A 21,531-nucleotide genomic window follows, 5' to 3' on the forward strand; every position below is an offset into this window, starting at 1 on the left:
GTTTTATCTTTTGTTCCAAGTGGGGAGAATTACAGCTACCTAAAACTCTGTTACAGAGTATAAAAATATTTCCATTTTATTTCTGTATCATAAGTTTGTAATTTTAACAACGCTGATCGTTAGCTAATATAGTAATACAAAAATGAGGGAGATAAAGACGCTCCTATTCGTTTTCATAAAATGCAGATTTAATTTTCAATTGTTTGCCTTCAAAACATCACCTCATTCCAGATCCTCCCCTGCCCCCACCCAAGGAAGGAGGGGACAAGTCTATTTTTTATTTTTACTCAACAAATGTCTAACACAAAGAATAAAAGAAAGATCTAATAAAGACAAGATTTTTTTACAAACATTTTCCCGGGTAAGATTTCTAAGGACAACAGTAGTGAGTGTAAAATAACCTTTCATAAGTAATCCGAGTACGTGGAATAAAGTAACAAATACATAATTTAGACCTCCATGCTTAGGTTGTAGCTTTTAGGTCTCCAATTACGAAAAAGATACATAACCTGAACAAGAACTGTTACCTTCATATGTGGCGAAATTACTTTTACTGAAGTCTGAAGACACTCTCTGGTCTAGGCCTTGGCAATTATGGAAAGTTGCTGTTCCACTCATTTACATCCACATTTACATCCAAAATGGCCTCTTGTTTCACTCCACCATGTAAGGACTGGCATCTTTTTCAGAAGAACATTGCTAGCAACAGGGTTAATTAAGGAGTACTAGTGGCTTAAGTTGGCCAGATGCTTACCTCTGCGACAGTATAAATATGGATTATTAAAGTTGTCTACTCAAGTATAAAATCTATGCAAAATCCTCATAGTATAGGCAAAAATGTTCAAAGGCCAAGAAGAAAAAATTGTTTTACAAGAAAGTGCAACTGCAGGGTCTTTTTTGAATGATCTTCTAGACTGTTCTGCAGAAAACTTAGTTTGGCTCAGAAAGTAGAGTTCCTCGTGAGGAATAAAAGTTCTTCCTAGAAGAATATAAAGCAAAACTTCAGGCAGCTTTCTGAAAATACACTGTTAGTTGGTGGCTACGCAATGAAACAATTGGAACTTAAAATAATGAAGGCTTTGGGGTTTGCTGTGACCTGCGCCAGAACTTGGCAGAGCTTTTTCTCTTCCTCCGGGACGCCACGCCGTTGCTGACGGCATACGTGGTGGTTACAGCACTTCGTCCGACACTGAGCGCAGGCAGGAGACCAGGAGAAAACCGGTTTTCATAGCGTTTCAGGGTTTTTTCAGGTCAAATCGCAATACCTTCAAGTAAATTGTTAAAAATATAACATTTCCGTTGTAGTTTTCGGTATTTGACATAGTTGGTGGACAATCGTGGCGTGAGAGCTTTCTGTCACCAGTGACACATCGTCGCAGTCAGATTTTCAGCATCTGCTCAGCTGCTGCGAGATGGTAAAGGAAGTTTTCTGTTGCTGGTGGAAATCGTCTTTGCTTTAGGGCCTCAAAATTGAGAACCAGCTTTTCTCCATCACCAGAAACTTCGGAAAACGGTTCCAGGTTGGTGAAGATTTCTCTCGTTTTTAGGGAAATATCCTTTAATGGACAGGAAAATACGCCACACGTGAGCATCAAAAAATATGAATCGTTGTTGCATTTGAAGAGAATTCTTCCTGCTATTTTTTAAGTTTATCAGACTATTTATAAATTAGGAAAAATGAAACAAACTTAAAACAACTTCGAAAAATCAGTGTCCTGCTTTTGCCATTTAACCATTTTTAAGTGTTGGATTCAGCGGCATTAAGTATATTCACAGAGTTTTAGGACTACCACCCATTTCCAGAACTTTTTCATCCTCCCAAAATGAAATTTTGTACCCACTAAACAATAACTCCCTATCCCCATCTCCAACCCATGGTAACCACCATTCTACTTTTGGCCTCTATGAATTTTCTTATTCTGGGTACCTCGTATAAGTGAAATCACACAACACTTGTCCTTTTGTGTCTGGCTTCTCTCACTTAGCATAATGTTTTCAAGGCTCATCCACGTTGTAGCCCAAGTTAGAACTTCATTCTTTTTTAAGGTGGAATAATATCCACTCTGCACATTTTATTTTTCCATTCATCCACTGACGGACATTGGAGTTATTTTTTTACCTCCTGGCTACTGTGAGTAGTGCTGCTACGAAGCTGGGTGTACAACTAGTTCTTGGAGTCCCTGTTTTCAATTCTCTCTCATACGTATCCGATAGAATTGCTGGATCGAAGGGAATCCTGTGTTTAACTTCTTGAGGAACCCTGCTACTGTTTTTAGAACAAATCTCCTCCCAAAGTCCTCTCTGCCTGGGGTGAGTAACCCAGCACCTGTCACGTGGGCTTTATTCCTTCTTACTGACTGAACAGTGCTTTCCGTGGCTGAAGAGTCATCAGAGCTCACATTAAATCATGTCTTTTTCTTGGTCTGCTGACACCATTCATTCATTCACTCAAATATTTCCAAACCCCTACAGTATGCCAGGCACCTTCTTCATACATTATCCTGAGTCACCTGTGTATCACTTCTAGTCCATGAAAAACACAGTAATTCAAAACTCACATTTACATAGTTAACCAACATTGTAAAGAGTCGATGTTTTGGGGCACCTGGGTGGCTCAGTTGTTTAAGGGCCCGACTCTTGGCTTTGGCTCAGGTCATGGGTCCTTGAGGAGCCCCACATCAGGCTCCCTGATCAGTGGGGAGTCTGCCCCTCCCCCCACTCACTCACACTCAAATAAATAAATCTTAAAAAGAAAAAAAAGTCAATGTTTTTACTCAAATGTTGATAGAGGGATGGATGGGCAATGACAACCCACATGGAAAGAAAGGAGAGTCTCAGTGCTCAGGTCCTTAGGACGAGACCCGCCCGCTCTTCCTGGCCAGAGCTCGATGGGTCACCAGCACTGAACAGAACAGTGCTGCTGGTCGGCTCCTGTCAGAGCCGTGGCTCCTCTCATCCTTTAACTCACAGGCTGCCTCCTCAGAGAGCTGTCTGACCCCTTCTCCAACATTCTCTACCGTGACCACTTGTTCTGTCACAGCAGTCATTTATCATGGCTCACGATGATCTGGTATTTCCACTATTTTCTATTCATCTACTCCCCATGACGGCAGGGGACTTTGCTCCAAAGTATCCCCGTTGCCCGATGCCTGACATATAGTCAGTGTTCAATAAATATCTTCTGGTTAAACGAATGAATAAATGGAGAAAAGAGCCAGGTCTAACCAGGTGAGGAGGGCATGCTTATCAGAGGGGCCCCCCAGGTGGCACAGGTGCAGATGGTGGGAGACAATCCTTCCAAGCCTCTGGCCCCCCCAGATGAGCCAGGGCCGGGGAGAGGCCAGGCTGGAAGTGTATCCCAAGAGAGGAGCAAGGCGCTGGGCACGGGCGCAACGCAAGCAGACAGCAGACAGGAGAGGAGACTGCGCCGGCTGCAGTGCAGGGGAGCGGCTTTCCCACCACACAGACACGCTTAAATAAACTCTTTGACTATCCTGATCGGGCAAGGGGAGAGGGGTGGGTCCATACGGACACCGTGGTCAGCTTGACAGGCAGACCCCATAGGCAGGTAGACCCCACCGGCAGCCAGCCACGCAGGGTGTGATCCCAGAGTCTGCTAACTTCGGCAGGGATCTGATATATGCTTACCGATGTTCTGAACACAATACGTCAAAGCCAGATTAAGGCGCTCTCTCTGGATTCCCCGGCTCAGCAGCAACCTTCTCTTTACAATGTGTTCCTCCGTGAAAATTCTGCTAAAAATTCTGCTAGGAGCACAGAGTGCACTGGCCGGCCCACAAAAGCATTCCGGACCCCTGGGGGGTTACACTTCTCATTATAAACACTTGCCTTCAGCACCAGCCCCCCAGAGCCTGATAACTCTTCGGCTATGGCGGCCCCCCCCATCTTCCCCAGGGCCATCCTGCAGACCCTCGTCTGAGCATTGCCCCTGGCCACTCAGAGTCACGCTATGCGCCCTGCCCCACCCTGCCCAGCAACTCTCGTAAGTCAGAGTATTGACGACTTACCTGAATAACTTGGCTGTCTGATTTCTCTGGATCTTCTGCAGACTGAACAATGAGCTGACCAATTTCTTTGTGCAGTTTGCCCATAGTCATGGCCTCTGGTGAGATCAAGCACGTGTTGTATGAATATTTAGAAGTTTACATAACAAAAGCCATGCCGGCTACTTGAAAAGGTAAACAATCACAGGGAACTTTCAAAGCAACCAACTGACAACCTCCCACATTTCCATCTTATCACTGAGCACAAACAGGACGATGTGCTAGGAGGTGAGGCATAACCACGCTTTACACTTCATGTTCGAAATAAAAACATTTGTTTGTCACTCCAAGGACCAAACTCCATTCAAATAACGCCAACTGAGATGAGCCCATTTTATAGATGCGGAGCGACAGAGGGCAGCGGGGAGATGGCCACCCCTTCCGGTCCTAATGTTTCAGCAGTTTAAGTGGCCCAGGCCACCGCTAGTTTCCTATCACTTTGGCTTTACAGAAGGAGAAGGCCATTACCTCCATTCCCTTGTGCTTCTGGACACATCCTTCAAAAAGATTTTCCACACAGGAGTCATGATCAACCCTGTGCGGTGCTAAACTGCTACACCTTTTCTGATACTCTGTCTTTCGAGAGGTGGGGCACACTTCCCCTCTCTCAAGCGTGGACCGGACTTAATGACTTCCTTCTAACAGAACATGGAGGAACTGGCGTATGACTTCTGAGACTTGAGTCATAAAAGGCACCATGGTCTTTCTGTCTCTTGGATCATTCGCTCTTGGGGAAGCCAGCTGTCGTGTCACGAGAACACTCGAGCTGCCCTGCGGAGAGGCCCACATGGTGAGGCCTCCTGCTATGGCCACGTGAGTTAATGCAGAAGTTGAGCCTGCGGAGGACTGCAGCACTGGCAATATGCTGACTGAGTCCTCAGGAGAGACCCTGAGCCAGAACCTCTCAGCTAAGTCAGTCCTGAAACTGAGATAATAAATATTTGCTGTTTTAAATCACTAAGTTTAGAAGTGATTTGGTATGCCGCAAGAGATCACTAATACAGCTTGTTTAAACAGAGACGTGGAGAAACAAGATAAAGAGACCATCTTATACTGTATGGCCTAAGCCCCCAGAATGTATTACTGCCATGGAGAGACCTGTAAGAGTAAATGCTGTGTTCTAGACACAGAAAAATCCCTCCAGTTCAGCACAGAAGGCTAAGCAGGCCCTCAAATACCACTTTTAGAGAATCAGCCTAAAAAATAGAACTGCTTGGGGCGCCTGGGTGGCACAGCGGTTAAGCATCTGCCTTCGGCTCAGGGCGTGATCCCGGCGTTATGGGATCGAGCCCCACATCAGGCTCCTCCGCTATGAGCCTGCTTCTTCCTCTCCCACTCCCCCTGCTTGTGTTCCCTCTCTCGCTGGCTGTCTCTCTCTCTGTCGAATAAATAAATAAAATCTTAAAAAAAAAAAAATTAATTAATTAATTTTAAAAAGTACAACTGCTTGGGTGACATTTTGTATCAACGACAGAACAGAAGAGAGAACGAACCTTTTGCAAGTGGAGCAATGGTGATCTCACTATCTGCCAGATTCACAAACACGTCATAGAGGTCTGATCTATTGCTCACCTCCAAGTCCACAAATCCGGCGATGTAACCTGCATTACAAAGATGACCAACATTACCGAGTAGGAACAAATCCTATTGTGAATGTATCAAAAGAGAACTGAATTTAAAGCTCATCAGGTGCTCTTCCTCAAGGCTTTCTTCAGGGAACATCAGCTGTACCCCACGGCATTTCTTAAGACTTCACTATTGTCAGTCATACAACTCAAACTAGATTTTAGTGTCAAGGAAGAAGGAATTTACTTTTCAGTCACTGCGATTCAGGTCAAGAATGACATCAGCCGAAGCAGAGGTAGCAAGGGATCCCTGGACCAGTGTCCCCCTTTAGGTCTTTGTCGCTAAGAAGCCACAGCCAAACACCCGGCTTTCTCAGGGACAGCATGCTGGGGACAGCATCAGCCTTCACCGGTTTCAGATCGGACACACTAAATGCTCAAGGAAGTAGGGCAACTCAAGATTTAGCAGACCTTGGAACTGATGCTAAAACAGCAGCTACCAGACTTTCCAGATTTCACACCGCAGTACAATTAAAAACAAAAAAAAATGTTTTTTGATGACCAATTTATCAATGCTGAAGTTTTGCTTTACCATGAGAAAACATTTAAAAAACAACAGCAACAAAAACAAAAATTTAACCGCGGGCCACCCAGACACAGACTCACTCACATGAGAAAATGTGATCTATGACAGAAATGATACTGATTACCGGAGAAAAGAGGACCCCATTCACTGAGTAGTCCTGGGCCAAGTGGCTGTGCAACTGGGAAAAAAAATTCCAAACTCACTATAAAAAAAGTAGTTCTAAGTACATTAAAGACTTAAATGGGGAAGAAAAACACTTTTTAAAATTTTACAAAATATGCTTCTACCCTTGGTATAAAGATTTTCTTAAACAAAATACCAAAACTAAAATCATAAAAGTTTAATAAACTCCAACACATTAAAATTAGGATTTCCAGAGTAAGGGGATGGGCAAAATGGGTGAAGAAAATGAAAAGGTACAAACTTCCAGTTATAAAAGGAATGTCACAGGGATGAAAACTACAGCATAGGGAATGTAGTCAATAATACTATAATAACTTAATAGAGTGGCAGATAGTAAATTTATTATGATGAATGTTTCATAATGGATATAATTGTCAAATCACTACTTTGTATACATGGAACTAATAGCGTATGTCAACAATACATCAATTAACAACAAAAACCCAGGGTGGGGGGGGGAACATGAGGGATACAAGGTAAAACAAGATTGTAAAATGTTCACAAATGTTAAGTTGGGTGACAAGCATCTGTATCATATTATTCTTAATAAAAAGCCTAAAAAAATAAATTTCTATTCATTATATCATGAGAATAAATAAAAAATCCATAAACTCAGAGATTTTTTGAAGCATATATAACCAACAATGGATTCATATCCTGAATATATAAAGAATTTCTATGAATCATTAAGAAAAACCCAATGGAAAAATATGTAAAAGATAGTTACTTTGCAGAAGAGGAAACAGAAATGACAGAAACAGAAATATGTTTAACCTCATTAGGGATCAAGAGAATATAAATTAAAAGCACATGAAATATCACTGTACAGTCACCAAGTTGGCAAACATTTTACAGTTTGACAGTAACCAAGTGTTGTTGAGGACATGAAGCAATGGGACCTCTCCTACTCTGGTAAGAGGGTAAATTGGTACAATTTCTGAGGAAAACATCTGGCATTACCCTGCAGCTTGAGGATCTGCATGCCTTATAACCCAGAAATTCTTCTTCCTGACATAGAGCCTAGATAAAGTTTTACATGTGTGCACCAAGAGACCCACAATAAGAATGCCTGTAGCAGCACTGTTTTAAAAGTGAAAAATGAAAGGGGCGACTGGGTGGTAGTCCGTTGAGCGACTGACTCTTGATTTTGGCTCAGGTCATGATATCAGGGTCCTGGGACTGAGCCCTGCATTGGGCTCCGCAATCAGCGGGGAGTCTGCTTGAGATTCTCTCCCTCCGCCCCTCTCCACCCCCCACCTGCTCTCTTTCTCTCTCTGAAATAGATAGATAGATAGATAGATAGATAGATAGATAGATAGATAGATAGATAAGAATGATGAGAAAAGTCCGAGTGCATAAACTATGGCATATCACTTAATGGGATCCTATAGAGCAGTGAAAATGAATGAGACTACAAATATCCACATGAAAATACATAAATCCTACAAAAATACTGTCAAGCAAAAATAGAACAAAAACCAAAACATAGGCCACAGCAGAATTCATCCATCATGAATCCACATATATAAAGTTAGTTTAGTAAAAACTAAACAATATATTATTTAGAACTATGTGTTTCTGTGTACGGGGCTAGAGGAAGGAAGTGAGGAATGAGATGGGAAGGCACATGAGATGCTTCAAAATACAGATAGTGTTCTATTCTCTCTGGTGAGTCCGTGAGTGTTCCTTTTATTTTTTTATAACTTGCATAAATACTGCATATTAGTTTATATGTAAGAAATTTTTCATAATTGAAAAAGCAACAACAAAAGCCCCTATGATCTATCATTATCATTATTGCTTTATGAAAGAATCTTTTAAGAGCATAACATTATAAAGGTCATGATAACCTTAAATTTAAAAAAACAAAAACAAAAGACTATGTCACCACAATATTAGAATTCCTACAGATATAATACTATTATTGAATTATTCTCAGAATCTTACCATTAAAAATTTTTATACAAGTATAATAACATCATTCAAAAATAATTTCATTTTTCCTTTGGGAAAAAAATATGCAAAGGCTCAAAATAAAATCTAAGTCCAATCACTGATAGGGAAACTTTTAAAATGAGAATTTTACAAATTAAAAATTAATCATATTTTGGTGATGGGTGCACAACAAAGTGAATGTATTTGGTGCCTCTGAATTATATACTTAAAGATGATTACGATGGTAAATTTTATAATATGCGTATTTTACTGCAATATTTTTTAAAATTAAAAATAAATTTTTTAAGGAAAAAGAATTGGTTGCATTTACCAAAGAAATAATAAATCATTATTCCCTTTAAGACTGCAAAAACACTCCCGCAAACCAACAGCAACCCTGGATAAAGCCAAGCCCCTCGTCCCCCGAGATCCTGTCATCTACCTGGGCACATCTGTAAGGCTTCCAGCTCATCGGCATGCAGGTGCACATAGGAATGAAGTATGGTCCAGTCCTGTCGATGCCACACCAGGGCAGGCAGAGTCCTGGGGAATTAAGGCAAGAACTCAAATGGTTGCCAGCCCACACCTGACTCAGCCCACCCTCCTTCCTCTTCTTCCCCAGGAGGAAACTGGCTACCAGAGGCAGAGGGGAGAACGAATGCTAAACGTGCCAATACCTCCAGGCTTCAAGTTAAAGTAATGCAATGTTTTAAACGGCCTTTTTTGGGTCAGATGAGCTACAAAAAGCTCAAGGTGAAGTTTCAAAAGATCTCCTTGGTGGCAAGGAGTAACACTTCTGAAGTTTTCCTCCCAACACCTCACTCTGTAAACTGCCACGGAGGGAGTCTGAAGGTAAGATCCAAAGCAGGGCCCTGAAAGCAACAAAAATTTTTGAAGTCTCTCATTCCATATTTAAAATTGCGATTGGGCGCCTGGTGGCTTAGATGGTTAAGCATCCACCTTTAGCTCAGGTCATGATCTCCAGGTCCTGGGATCAAGCCCCACATGGCGAAGGGGGGGGGGGTCCCTGCTCAGCAGGGGGTGTGTTCTCACTCTCCCTCTGCCTCTCCTCCTGCCTGTGCTGTCTCTCTCTCTCAAATGAATACATAAAATCATTAAAAAGAAAATTCCAATCAAACTTACAAACCCCTTTGTGTTTGTTTTTATACAAGACAAGTTTCTTTAAAAAACTTCCAGTAATACAGCTCCTGCAGGAAGAGGTGTAGAATTTAACCGTGATTTGGTGAACCCACTCGTGCCCTGCTATGTATTTTAGAAGCTGTGGACATCCCAGTTTCGGAAGCATAAAGGTAGAGGAAAAGGGTAATTGGGTGGCAAAGAAGAGGCTTTGGGGATCAGAGCAGCGTGAAAGTTCTGGCCCTGTCGCCTAAGATCTGAGGCAGTCGCAATCAGAGCAATCACCGTTTCTGAAGCCACACATGGAGCAGGGTGGGTGCCAAGTACTCTACAAAGAGTATCTCCGATCACGACAACAAGCTTACGAAGTAGCCACTATTATCTTCGTTTTACAGATAAAGAAACGGAGGCTTAGAAAGTTTAAGTATCCTGTATGTGGTCACAGAGCTAGGAAGGTGCCCTCCCAGGATTTTAACCCAGGTCCTTCTGACTACCAAGCCTTCTTTTTCCCACTTGCTAAACAGCCTCTCGGAGCCTCAATTTTCTCATCCATAAAAGAGGGCAATAATATGTCCTTGCAGACTTCTTGTCATTAATAAATTTAATAATTAAAGGTGACTACACAATACCTGGCATACCGTAAGCACAAAAGCTAGGTCTTCCTGCTTTTAAGAAATTATCTATGAACAAGTTAGATTTGGTAAAGAAAAAAACGTAAAAAAAAAAACTTTGTTATAAAAATAAGAGAGGGTGCCCGGGTGGCTTAGTCAGTTAAGTATCAAACTCTTTTTTTTTTAATATTTTTTTATTATATTATGTTAGTCACCATACAGTACATCCCTGGTTTTTGATGTAAGGTTCAATGATTCATTAGTTGCGTATAACACCCAGTGCACCACGCAATACGTGCCCTCCTTACTACCCATCACCAGCCTATCCCATTCCCCCACCCTCCTCCCCTCCGAAGCCCTCAGTTTGTTTCTCAGAGTCCATAGTCTCTCATGTTTCACTCCCCCCTCTGATTACCTCCCCTTTCTTTATCCCTTTCTTCCCCTACCGATCTTCCTAGTTCTATATGTTCCATAGATGAGAGAAACCATATGAGTACCAAACTCTTGATTTTAGCTCAGGTCATTTGATCTCAGGGTCATGAGATCGAGCCCCACCATGTCAGGCTCCACGCTCAACGTGGAGTCTGCTTGTCCCTCTTCCTCCCCCGCCGTGTGCGTGCTCTCTCTCTCAAATAAATCAATAAAATCTTTAAAAAAAAAAAAAAAAAAGAGAGAGAGAGAGTCTATTTGGTAAAAGTGAAAAAAAGAATTCCTTAAAACAGGGGTCAAGGAACTATGACCTTGGCTCAGCTATCTGTGTTTACACATAAAGTGTAACTAGAACACAGGCCTGCTCATTCACTTACATATGCACTGACTCCGGCAGCTGGGTGGTTGGGACAGAGACCCTATGGCCTACAAGCCTGAAATATTTACTACCTGGCAAGGAAAAGTTTAAACTTCTTGCTCTAAAGTGTTCCTATTTCTAAATCTGAAGAAGAATCTGCCTGAATTCAGTGACCTTGAACTACTAACTCTCACCTGAAACATTAGACCAAAATGGCACTTCACCCTCAGCCTAACACATTCTATTTATACCAAATGTGCAACAGAACAGAGCACACAGGAACACGGACCGCCCCGATCTGGCTGCCAACAAAGCCTCCGCTTCTGAATGGCCAGAGACAATACCTGGTGAACTCCTGGACAGCTTCTATTTTGGGGTGATAGACGACAATTCTTTTCTTTAGCATCAGCGCCGTGTGTAAGATGACGGTTTCCATTCCAAACTGAGATACGATGTCTTAAAACACAAGAAATTATAATGTTTCTGCGTTAAATAATATATAAAGAAATAAAATTGTTATTGGAAAGGATCCTTTCCAATAAATACAGAGATTCTTTCCTATATACAGAATACACAAATATTTTCAATACAGAGAACAAAGAAGCACCTTATGCCCTTGATGGGCACAGAAATCCGTACCTGCTCCCTAAGAAGGATACTACAGCAGCCTACACCTGCCCCCCAAGGGACTCCGTGCTGGATGCACAGATGAAGCCAGAGCCACAAGAAAGCAGGATAATGATATGAAGGGAACCAGCATCTTCCTGCCATGAAAAATCCTTAAGTTTTAAAAAAAAGTTCACCGACACCCTCTCCTTCCCCGCCCCCCCCCCCATCATGACTTAGGTCCTTTTGAGATAGCTGGACAAACCTAACATGTCAACGGGGTGCTTCGAAACAGTACAGAACAGTAGGATCAAGAGCAAAGACAGTGCTGTGGGAGGACAAGCACGAGAGCTAGCATGACCCTCAGAGCTCCCCTCTCCTCCCTTTTAAGGACCCTGAAGTCTGGCTCAGCCCTGTACTGTCATTTTGGATGTCCCAGCTAGGAGGGAAAGGGCAGGGGGTTAAAAGAGGAACACCGGGCCAGGGGCTGGAGCTCTCCCCATGGAAGAAGTAACTGCTAAAATGTAAGGAAGAGAAAAACTATGGAAGTCAGTGGAGACTCAAGCCGTGCGATTCAGCTTACCTGTGAAAGAGCATTTCTATATTAACTGTCAGAATCCTATGGAAAGGACCACCACCAAACTCTGCTTTCCTACGACAGAATTCTAATCAAGTAAGGTGATGTAGAAGTTGAACTACCCTCCTGTTCAGCAAACAAATATTACGTAGATGAAAGTATACAGGGAGATGGAATATCAGAGTCTAATGAGGATTGGCCTGGGCTTGGGGATATTATTGTTGTTGGGATGGAACCATCCGGGATGGGTTTTTGTTGTGTTTGTTTGCTTGTTTGCTTGCTTGCTTGCTTTTTTTTTTTTTTTTTTTTTTTTTACCTTTGATGGAGCCTGCAAGATATGCCTTTCGGGCATCAAAATCCTTGCTAAGGAAAGAGCCATTTTCTTCACTCTGGCATATCCCCTTTGTGAGAACTGCAATATAACTCTCCATCATTTTAACTGGGCTCCCATGTTTCAGGTACATTCTGTAAGAAAAGACAAATGGCAGCCATGCTGTTATTCAGCAGGAACCACATGGAGCAACGCAACCCAAGGCTACGTATGGGCCTTGCTACAAAATCTAAGTCAACTTGCTAATACGCTTCTGAATGCCTGAATCTTTTCATGATACGACTACTTCTAGAATTTAATCTGAAAATGTATCCAAAAAAATAACCCCTCGAGAGACCTTCAACAATTCCCGGTAGGTGGCTTTCTCCTTACATCTGGGGAAGATGTCCACTCAAGCAGGAGAATGAGCTATGGACTTTCTGAGGCCCCATTATTCTTAAAAATATGGCATACTTACCTCTCTCTACGTCTTATGTTCACAAATGGTGTTTCTAGTAGGAACAACTCTATCTTATTGCTGGGACTTCCTTTCACAAGGAAGGAGTTTTGCGTTGTTCACAGAGAAAGCACTAATTATAGAACTTATACTTATTATCAGAGTTCCCAGAGGTAGCTATATTTAGATAATTAAGAAACCAAACTCCTTTAAGTTTCTGGTGATAAATGCACTCTAGATATACTCATCATCAAGTTCCAGAAAATGCTGACAGGACTGGCTACATTTATAGCTCATATGTGAAATCAGTCCCTTCCCCTGAAACCTCTTCCTGTGAATAACTAGATCTAACTTGTGCTTGAGAAGCAGGACTGGGCCTACTGGGGTGTCGTAGTAGCTAAAGGGATAGAAAACTGGAAAGAAAATAAAATCATGGTTTAAAACAGATCAAACTGAAAATCATATTTATTGTACATTATGTGAAGAAGTGTTTTAATTACTAATCAAATTTTGTCAATCATTGTGTTTTTTAATTATCTTAAGGCACAAATTGAGGAAAAAAGGTAAAGAACAATGAATATGGTAAGCTATCATATATATAAAATAATCAAACCCATGAACTCATACACACATTTCTATATGGAGAAAATGTCTCCATTTGGAGGTTGGGAATAGGGGAAAGAAGGGACTTAGTTTTCATTGGATACCTTTTTGTATTGTTTGTATATTTTTGCTATATGCTTACATTACACCACAAAACAAACAACACACCATTAAAACTGTAAAATAGATTCAATAAACAGTAATGGAGAAGAGAAACATAGGAAGGGTAAGACTACTTTTTCCATGACAACCCTGGGCCATGAAATATTGAATAGAAGGAGGAATTCCCCCAAAATCATTCCATAGGAAACCCACAAAGTGCAACTCAGGGGAACTTATTCAGATGGGACGGCCACAGGCTGTCACACCTGGCATGGACAACTGACTCCACGTGTGCAGGAAACCCGGAGTTCTCCGCCACAGCCACTAGCTGGACGGACTAGAAGATGAAGGGGGTCATGGCAAATGACCTGGACCCCACACAGGAAATGAACCCCTTCGTGTGGGCTCCCACTGCCACTGCGAGCAGCATGCTATAGAAACCATGCTTGCCCGCTCCCCTCCCCAGAGATGGAAGGGAGCCCCTCCATGGTAACCTCAGCATGTGTGAAAAGTGTCAGTCTATGTGCCTGTGCACCCAGGCTCGTTAGTGAGAGTGTGCGCGCACGCGTGCGTGCAGGAGCGTGTGGGGATGTACACACGGAGGGCAAGTGCAGTAAGGGGTAGCGGGCAGAGGAGGCGGCTGCCAATAGCTTGAGTCCTCATTTCTCCTCAACTGTGACAAGAGAAAAGTCCAGAATGCAACAATGCCATGGCACTAGAGAAGGTGAGGAACCCTCTGGACTTCCTCTTGGGCAGGAAGCGGGGTCTAAAGCAACCTTACACTCTGGGCCCCAGAATATTTCCCAGTGAATTCACTGGGTAACCTAACCTTAACCCAATCCAATGAAATGAGAGCCCAGTGTTTGTTCAAAAACAGCTTTGCAGTGTTTTTAGCTCATGGCTTCTAGATGGTGTCTCCTCTTACGATAATAATCTCTGTGTCAGTGCCACAGTAGCAGACAACTGTTTATAATCCACGGTGAACTATATACCTGGAACTTATCTTCTGACAGCAAGAAGGCTCTCTTATCATAGCTGGCTGCAAAACCAGTAAAACTTCATTTTGTTAAAATATAACCTACTAGAAACCCTTAAGTAATGAGAAAGCAGACTTCCTCTATAGATCTATATATGAGTGTACATATACAAAAATGGCACACACACACAGAAAAGCAACCATTTATCTGGCTTATAGTGAGAAAAACAAAAACAACTCCCTTTGCTCCCCGCCCCAAAACTTACTGGGCATAATAAGCCTGAGGGCTGAGGTTGTAATACATAACATTAGAATTACAAGTCTATCTAGTGACAACAATATTAAAAAACAATAACAAAAAACTGTCAAAGCCCTGGTTAAGGAAAAACCAGTGTCCCTAACATATAAGAAAGATTCCATTAACTCTACTGCATATACTTACCAAGGCAAGAAAGCAGACTGGTATTACTTTACATAATTTTTTTCAACAGCTGGGATGAAACTAAAGAAGTTTACCTGAATGACGACTAACCAATTAATCAGATTCTCAGCTTCTCAGCATTCCAGCTAAGAAATATTTTCCTGTGCTTTAGCGTAATTCAAAATGCCCGTTAATTTTCCCCAAAATGACTCCCACACACAGACTTTGACACACACGAACCAGCTTATCACTTCACGAGCACTTAACTTATTCATCCTGCTAAGGAAAGTTCTAAATCAGAAGTGAGTAGAAGCGGCAGACCAAAAGTGGCAAGTGACTCAAAATCCCCAGGAACTGCAATAGTTGTGTAAACTGCTTGCTTCCCTCCCTTCTCCCATTCTCCCAAAAAGAGGAGCAGTGTCATCGAAGCAGAAGAGAAAGTTCCTCTTTACAAAACAGTTTCTGAAGGGCAAGTAAAGATTAAGTTGGGGAGGCAGAGGCCTGAAATTTGCTTCCTTGGTGTAGAAATCTGCTATGCAACTATTGAGTAAGATCTTCGTTTTTGTGTGATAGCATTTAACACAGTTTTCATACAGACCTACACAATATCCTAGTGAAGGCGGCATATTTCTCTGGGTTAAAATCTTTGGCGGTCAGAACAATAGAAAAATGAGTCACCTGTCCAAAAGAAACAAAAAAGTATACTTTTTAAAGACACTTTCACAGATTTAATTTTTATTACTATATTCTAGTAAACCTCTGTACAAGACAGACAGGCATTAAAAGGAAAAGATCAAAATGTAACCAAGTTTTCACTTGCTTCTTTATACTTTTATGCTTATATACACATGCATATAAACAACATATACTTATATATACATAAATATTTAATTTCCTAGATAAGAATATAATACTTTGAGTTTAAACTTTTTCAAAAACACAAATACATTTCAAGTATCAAAAATGTGAGTTTTCATTTATATTCCCCTAACCTCATCAAAGCAGAATGAGAAATGCTATTAGACTACTAATTTATCAACTATTAATTAATGAAGCAGAAGGAAAGAAAACAAAAATACACACAGTAAAAATCACACAGTTCCTTGGGGTACCTGGGTGGCTTAGTTGGTTAAGCGTCTACCTTTGGCTCAGGTCATGATCCCAGCGTCCTGGGATGGAGCCCCGCATCAGGCTTCTTGTTCAATGGGAGGCTGTTTCTCCCTCTCCCTCTGCCCCTCCCCCTTCTCGAGCTCTCTCTCTCTCTCTCAAATAAATAAAATCTTAAAAAAAAAAAAAAAATCACACAGTTCCTGAAATAGTCAATTCTCTGTAGAATGCCAGATAGTCTAAACCACTGTTATAAGAAGCTTCATTTATCTATATAAATTTCTGGTAATCATATGCCTATTATTTCCACTGAGACAAAATTCAGAACATTATAAAAAGTAAAGCATTTAAGAAATTTATGAATTTAAGAAAATTATTAATTATGAATAATATGATTTTTAGAAATCATATTTTGAAGTATAAGAACTATCTCTAAATCTTGCTACTTTTCAAATCTGAAAAACAGACTTGAAATCAATGTTGCTATTGTTTGGCAGACTATAGCCAAAACATAGATAAATCTACTTGAGGATACATTAAGATCTCTCAGCAAGAACTTAATGAACATAAACCAAAGCTTTTATAACACTTTGAAAACTATCTTTTTTGCAAATCTACATTTTCTAATTATGAATCTGTTTTTTCTTAAACCTCTAGCAGTTTTAAGATTTTATTTATTTATTTTGAGAGAGAAAGACAGTGTGCGTGGCAGAGGGAGAAGGAGAGAAGCATACTCCCTGCTGAGCGTAGAGCCTACTTTGGGGCTCGATTTCAGGACCCTGAGATTACGACCCGAGCAGAAATCAAGAGTGGGACACTTCACCAACAGAGCCACCCAGGTGCCCCAAACCTCCAGCAGTTTAAAATAGTTGCCTTCCTGTTATTTTAAATGTAATTCTTTAATTTTAAACTGATATCTTGGACATGCTTCATATAGTCTGGTTATTGGTTATAGAAGTAGCCCTAGAAGGTAAAAGAAGTCCCCACCCAGGAACACACCAGGAGCTCAGCCACTTTCTAATATTTCTTTTCTTTGAAAATAATTGGCTGGTTGCTTGGGATTAGGAAAGCCCACAATAACCACGTACTAGTTTTCAACATGTCACACTGATACTGTTCATATCAAATGACACACGCAAAAGGCCTACTGAATACCTGAGTTTCTTTAATTCTCCTTTCTATTCTTAATATATCCTTACCATCCACAAACAAATGAAACAAGTTTTCTTAATTATGCCAAGGATAATTTTATCCCTTAAAATAGTTTTTAATTATAGAAAAATGCTTTTTCTACTTTTATTAATCAGAGTCATGACTTTGAAAGTACTTCTACATTTCTAACTGCAACAGAGTATAACCTGGAAAAGGCTTCATGATACCAACCACAGGGTCAGTCGTATAATATACACCAACAAATGTTTATAGAATAAATGAGAGTGAAACCTGAAAGGGAATATTCCCAGTGAAAATCATATTTAGTTTTTTTTCAAAAGGGTATCATGAATGATAATGTCTAAAGCTAAGAGTTACTGGAATAATGTGACATCACTTTACATATTTTTGGAGTTTGACCTTTATGCAGTCATACCTTTATCAAAACTGAAGAATCTGGAACTTCGATTGTTGTGATATAAAACCATGTTCTTCTGTACTGACCGAAGACGAAGGGATGGAGAAGTTTGCTCTCATCTGTAAGGCAGCATTTTCTCAGCAGTAAATTCCTTAAAGTAGCTGTCGTGGAAGGATAACACCACACCCACAGAACTTCTCCATTTGTGTCCTTTTCTACGGTGGAAAGATGGTCACTGTGAGAATGTCAAACAGCAGCAAGGAAGTGAATTGATTGGTTACTCAGAAGCACTTAGTGGAATCAGTTTTAACATCCCATTTCACAAAGCATCCTGGAGCACATGTGACCCCAAATTCCCACCTACCTCTACTGGTCAAATTATCTAGCTCTCCTGATCTTGAGTTTTAGGCCACCTGAGTAAAAAGCTTTTATACCAAATCATGAATTAATATTTAGCCTTACAGCTTTGGTAGAGGTCTTCCCCTTCACCCTTCTCCTCCCACACAAATTCTCATAAACTCATTACATTTTTATCTAGTGCGAAGGATCTTTAATAAATACATAGGAAGGGTCTGTTAAAAACAAAACTGGGGATGAAGAAAACGGTGAGATCTCTTTTAAATCACATTACATACTGCTTGTGCAAATTCCGTATTTAAAATAGTAATAGTAATAATAATAATAATGGTTATGCCATCATGTATGTAGTTTCATCATCAAAGCAAACACCTCAATAACGTAGCCAAACTTTAGAAAAACAGTTACTGCATATATAACGGTAAGGATGCAGATTTTGATCTATTCTATAGATTAAAAAAAAACTTTTATTATGAAAAATATCAAGCATGTATAAAAGAGAATTTAAAAAAAATGAATTTCCCCATCTCCACCATTCAGCTCCAGCAACTAGACACACCTGGCTCCTCCTCGTTTCATAGGGGGAAGAGATAGCTCTCCCCACCATTATTTTGAAGCAAATCCCTTTTAAATCCGTGTCCATATAAAAAGATACAAAACCTGCTGAATTGAAAATGATTATAAGTCATCTTCGTCTTTGCTGTTACCAGATACAGTCAGAATTTAACCCAACCTCATTCAGAAGTACCTTCAAATAGGACTACGATGGCTGAAATAATTAGGTTTTGTTTTGTAGCAGTTTTAAAATCACATCAGAAATAAATACAGGAAGCCATTCCCAGATAAATGCACTCCTTTGAGACAATGAAAATAGAAACAGTTTTGCTAAACGGAAGCAATGTTCTTCTACACTAAAGGAACACAACGTTTAGGTGTTTGTGAAAAATATCAATAGAATATTATTTCAAAGGACAATGGCACGCAGGGAACCGAGACAGTCATACAAACAACCCCGTGCTCGCTCCCGCCTATGGGATGAATGGTTCCTTGAAACACCCAACCCTAAAAGACTGCACACGGCTCAGGCACACCCAAAGGTCCCAGCGTACTTCCTCAACCACTGTTTCCTCAAAACTAAACAGGATCCCACCGTGTGTGAATATGTGGACACTCAGGCTACACGCTTTATCTTATGATGAAGAATTCCTCCAATGGTACGAGTTGGGGCTCCGCGGCTAGACTGCAAAGGTCCCAAACCTGGCTCCACCACTTCCTAGCGTGCGTCCAGCATAAATGACACCCTGGGCCTCCATCTGCCTCTCCAAAATGTGGCCATCAAACATTATTACCTACACCCCCCGGAGCAGTGGTAGAAGTTTAACGGGACGTAATTCGTGCATAACGCTCAGCACTAGGGCTGGCACAGTTAGCCACCGAGACTCGAAGCGCTCAACCACATAATCGGGGCCAGGGCAGGCAGTCACGCGTGGCTCCCCCACGCTCCGAGGTTGGCCCGGCCGCCTCCCAGCTGCGCGGCCCTCGACCTGCTCTCCGCCCACTCCCCGCCCCGCCTGTGCAGCGGGCCCCCTTGCAGCCGCCGGAGCTCGGTCATCCTCGATATCCGGGCTCGTTTGCAGCACGGGGAGTCCGGGAGGAGGCCCGAGGTCCCTCCGTCCCGCTGCCCGGCCCGGGCGGGTCCCATCCGAGACTGCAGACGGACGGGCCCAGGGCGGCTGGCCGAGTCCCCGCGCCGAGGAGGCCGGGCCCCGCAGCCCCCAGCCCAGGCCCAACTGAGAGGGGGCCGCGACCTCCTCACCGCGGGCGGCGCCGGAGGCCGCGGGAGCAGAGACCACCCCGGCCCAGGTGGAGGCGGAGGCGGAACTGGGGCGCGGGCCTGCGGGGCAGGGCGCCTTCATCCTCACCGATCAGCCCGACTCCGAGCATCAGCTGAGTGTCCACTGCCTCAGCCGCAGCCATTTTCCGCCGCCGCCGCCGCAGCGCACCACTCCCAGCAACCAGCTCGCAGGCCCCGCCCCTGCTCCGGGGCAGCGCCCACCCTCCGGCCCCACCCTCCCACAAGGCCCCGCCCCCGCCGTTGAGGCCCCGCCCTTGATTCTCCTCGACTTCCTGCTCTCCAGCTCACCTTGGGTCCCTGGCTCTTTACCCTCAGAAAACTCCCTCAGCTTCTGCAGCTTTCCTCACTTCCTCTAATTCAGCTCTTTTTAAACCCTCTCCTCAACCTACTCCAATCTTTCCTCCCCTCCTCAGCCTTTTCTCATTCTACCTTTGCCCTCCAGACCAGCTAAAGAGAGGCGTCCAGAGTCTGGAGGAAGGGTCTTCATTCATTCATTCATTCATTCATTCATTCATTCATTCATTCAGCCATCCATCCCTAAACAAAAAACAAACACAAACCCCGAAGATTTGAAAAGACTTTGGGAATATAGTGTTGAACAAGACAGAACATTCTAGTGGAGGAAGACAGACAATTGCGGAGTAATATCATCCTAAAACAGCCTAGAGTGATAAGCCCATTGCAATAAAATAGTGCAGTGTGTTACAGGGTGGTGGGTGTATGCTGCTTTAAAATAGGTTTGGAGGAAGGCTTCTCTGAGGAAGGGGTATTTAAGCCCAGATCTGAATGAGGAAAAGGAGCCAGACAGTTCGGGTGTCTTCATGATCCCTCCTTGCGGAGCCTCTATGCCTCTAACGCCAAATCTCACAAAACTAATTAATTAGGGAGCGTCTACAGGAATACAATCCCACCCCCCTGTCATTTGATGTATGTTTTAAAGTATTTAATATGAAATATTTCATAAATATATACCAATTGAAGGAAAACATGTGGTTATCACCGAGTTTAAGAAATAAAGTATCGGGACACCTGGGTGGTTCAGTGGGTTAAGCATCTGCCTTCAGCTCAGGTCATGATGCCAGGGTCCTGGGATCAAGTCCCAAATTGGGCCCCTTACTCAGCAGGGAGCCTGCTTCACCCTCTGCCTGCTGCTCCCCCTGCTTGTACTCTCTCTCTCTGACAAATAAATAAATAAAATAAAATAAAATAGTATTACAATGTAGTTAAAGCCCTTCCCTTCTCTAATCCCCTTCCCCTCCCTGTCCCACAGAGGTAACCACTGCTCTAAATGTGGTCATTGTCATTTTCCTATATGTTTTTAAGTTTTGGCTTATTTGTATGTTTCACTCAACAAAATATTGTACTCTTTCTTTTAAAACTTTATACCAATGCAACAGTAGTTAACATCTACTGAATGGAAGACACTATTTTAAGTATTTTACCTGTATTACTTCCCTAAATCCACACAATACCCCTGTGTATAAGTCCTATTATGAGCCCCAACTTACAGGTGAGAAAACTGAAAAGTGGCACAATTTGCCCAGGATCACATAGCTTGCAAGCAGTGATAGCGGGATGCGCACCCAAGCAAGGGGACTCCAGCTACACGAGATATCACTTGTATACAAAGCCTCCCGTTCTGTTGCATACTATTTGTATTCATTTGTAAGTTGCCTTTTTTGCTCAACTTTGTTTTTTAAAATATTTATCCAAGTTAATACT

At 42.2% G+C, this 21,531-nt stretch overlaps 1 protein-coding gene across 1 annotated transcript; it reads right to left on the reverse strand.

Moving 5' to 3' along the window:
* Positions 1–166: 166 nt before the first annotated feature.
* On the reverse strand, positions 167–19,981 carry DENND10 (DENN domain containing 10). The gene is made up of 9 exons (XM_045803246.2): positions 19,877–19,981; positions 17,616–17,812; positions 15,519–15,598; positions 12,368–12,516; positions 11,213–11,324; positions 8,776–8,876; positions 5,558–5,665; positions 4,029–4,123; positions 167–1,556 (listed from the first exon to the last, which is right to left on the reverse strand). Exons 1-9 carry the CDS (start codon positions 19,929–19,931, stop codon positions 1,380–1,382), a joined length of 1,074 nt encoding a protein of 357 aa, XP_045659202.1. The 5' UTR covers positions 19,932–19,981; the 3' UTR covers positions 167–1,379.
* Between the last annotated feature and the right edge of the window lie 1,550 nt (positions 19,982–21,531).

The sequence above is a fragment of the Ursus americanus genome, chromosome 6, assembly GCF_024610735.1.
Source record: "Ursus americanus isolate L20-20 chromosome 6, mUrsAme1.1.p, whole genome shotgun sequence".
In the NCBI taxonomy this organism is placed as follows: domain Eukaryota; kingdom Metazoa; phylum Chordata; class Mammalia; order Carnivora; family Ursidae; genus Ursus; species Ursus americanus.

Coding starts and splice junctions, on each gene's coding strand:
- DENND10 (XM_045803246.2), bottom strand. CDS start 19,931: ATGGCTGCGGCTGAGGCAGTGGACACTCAGCTGATGCTCGGAGTCGGG. Junction 8,877..11,212: donor GCTGTCCAGGAGTTCACCAG/GTATTGTCTCTG, acceptor TTAATTCCCCAG/GACTCTGCCTGCCCTGGTGT. Junction 5,666..8,775: donor AGCCTTACAGATGTGCCCAG/GTAGATGACAGG, acceptor TTTGTAATGCAG/GTTACATCGCCGGATTTGTG.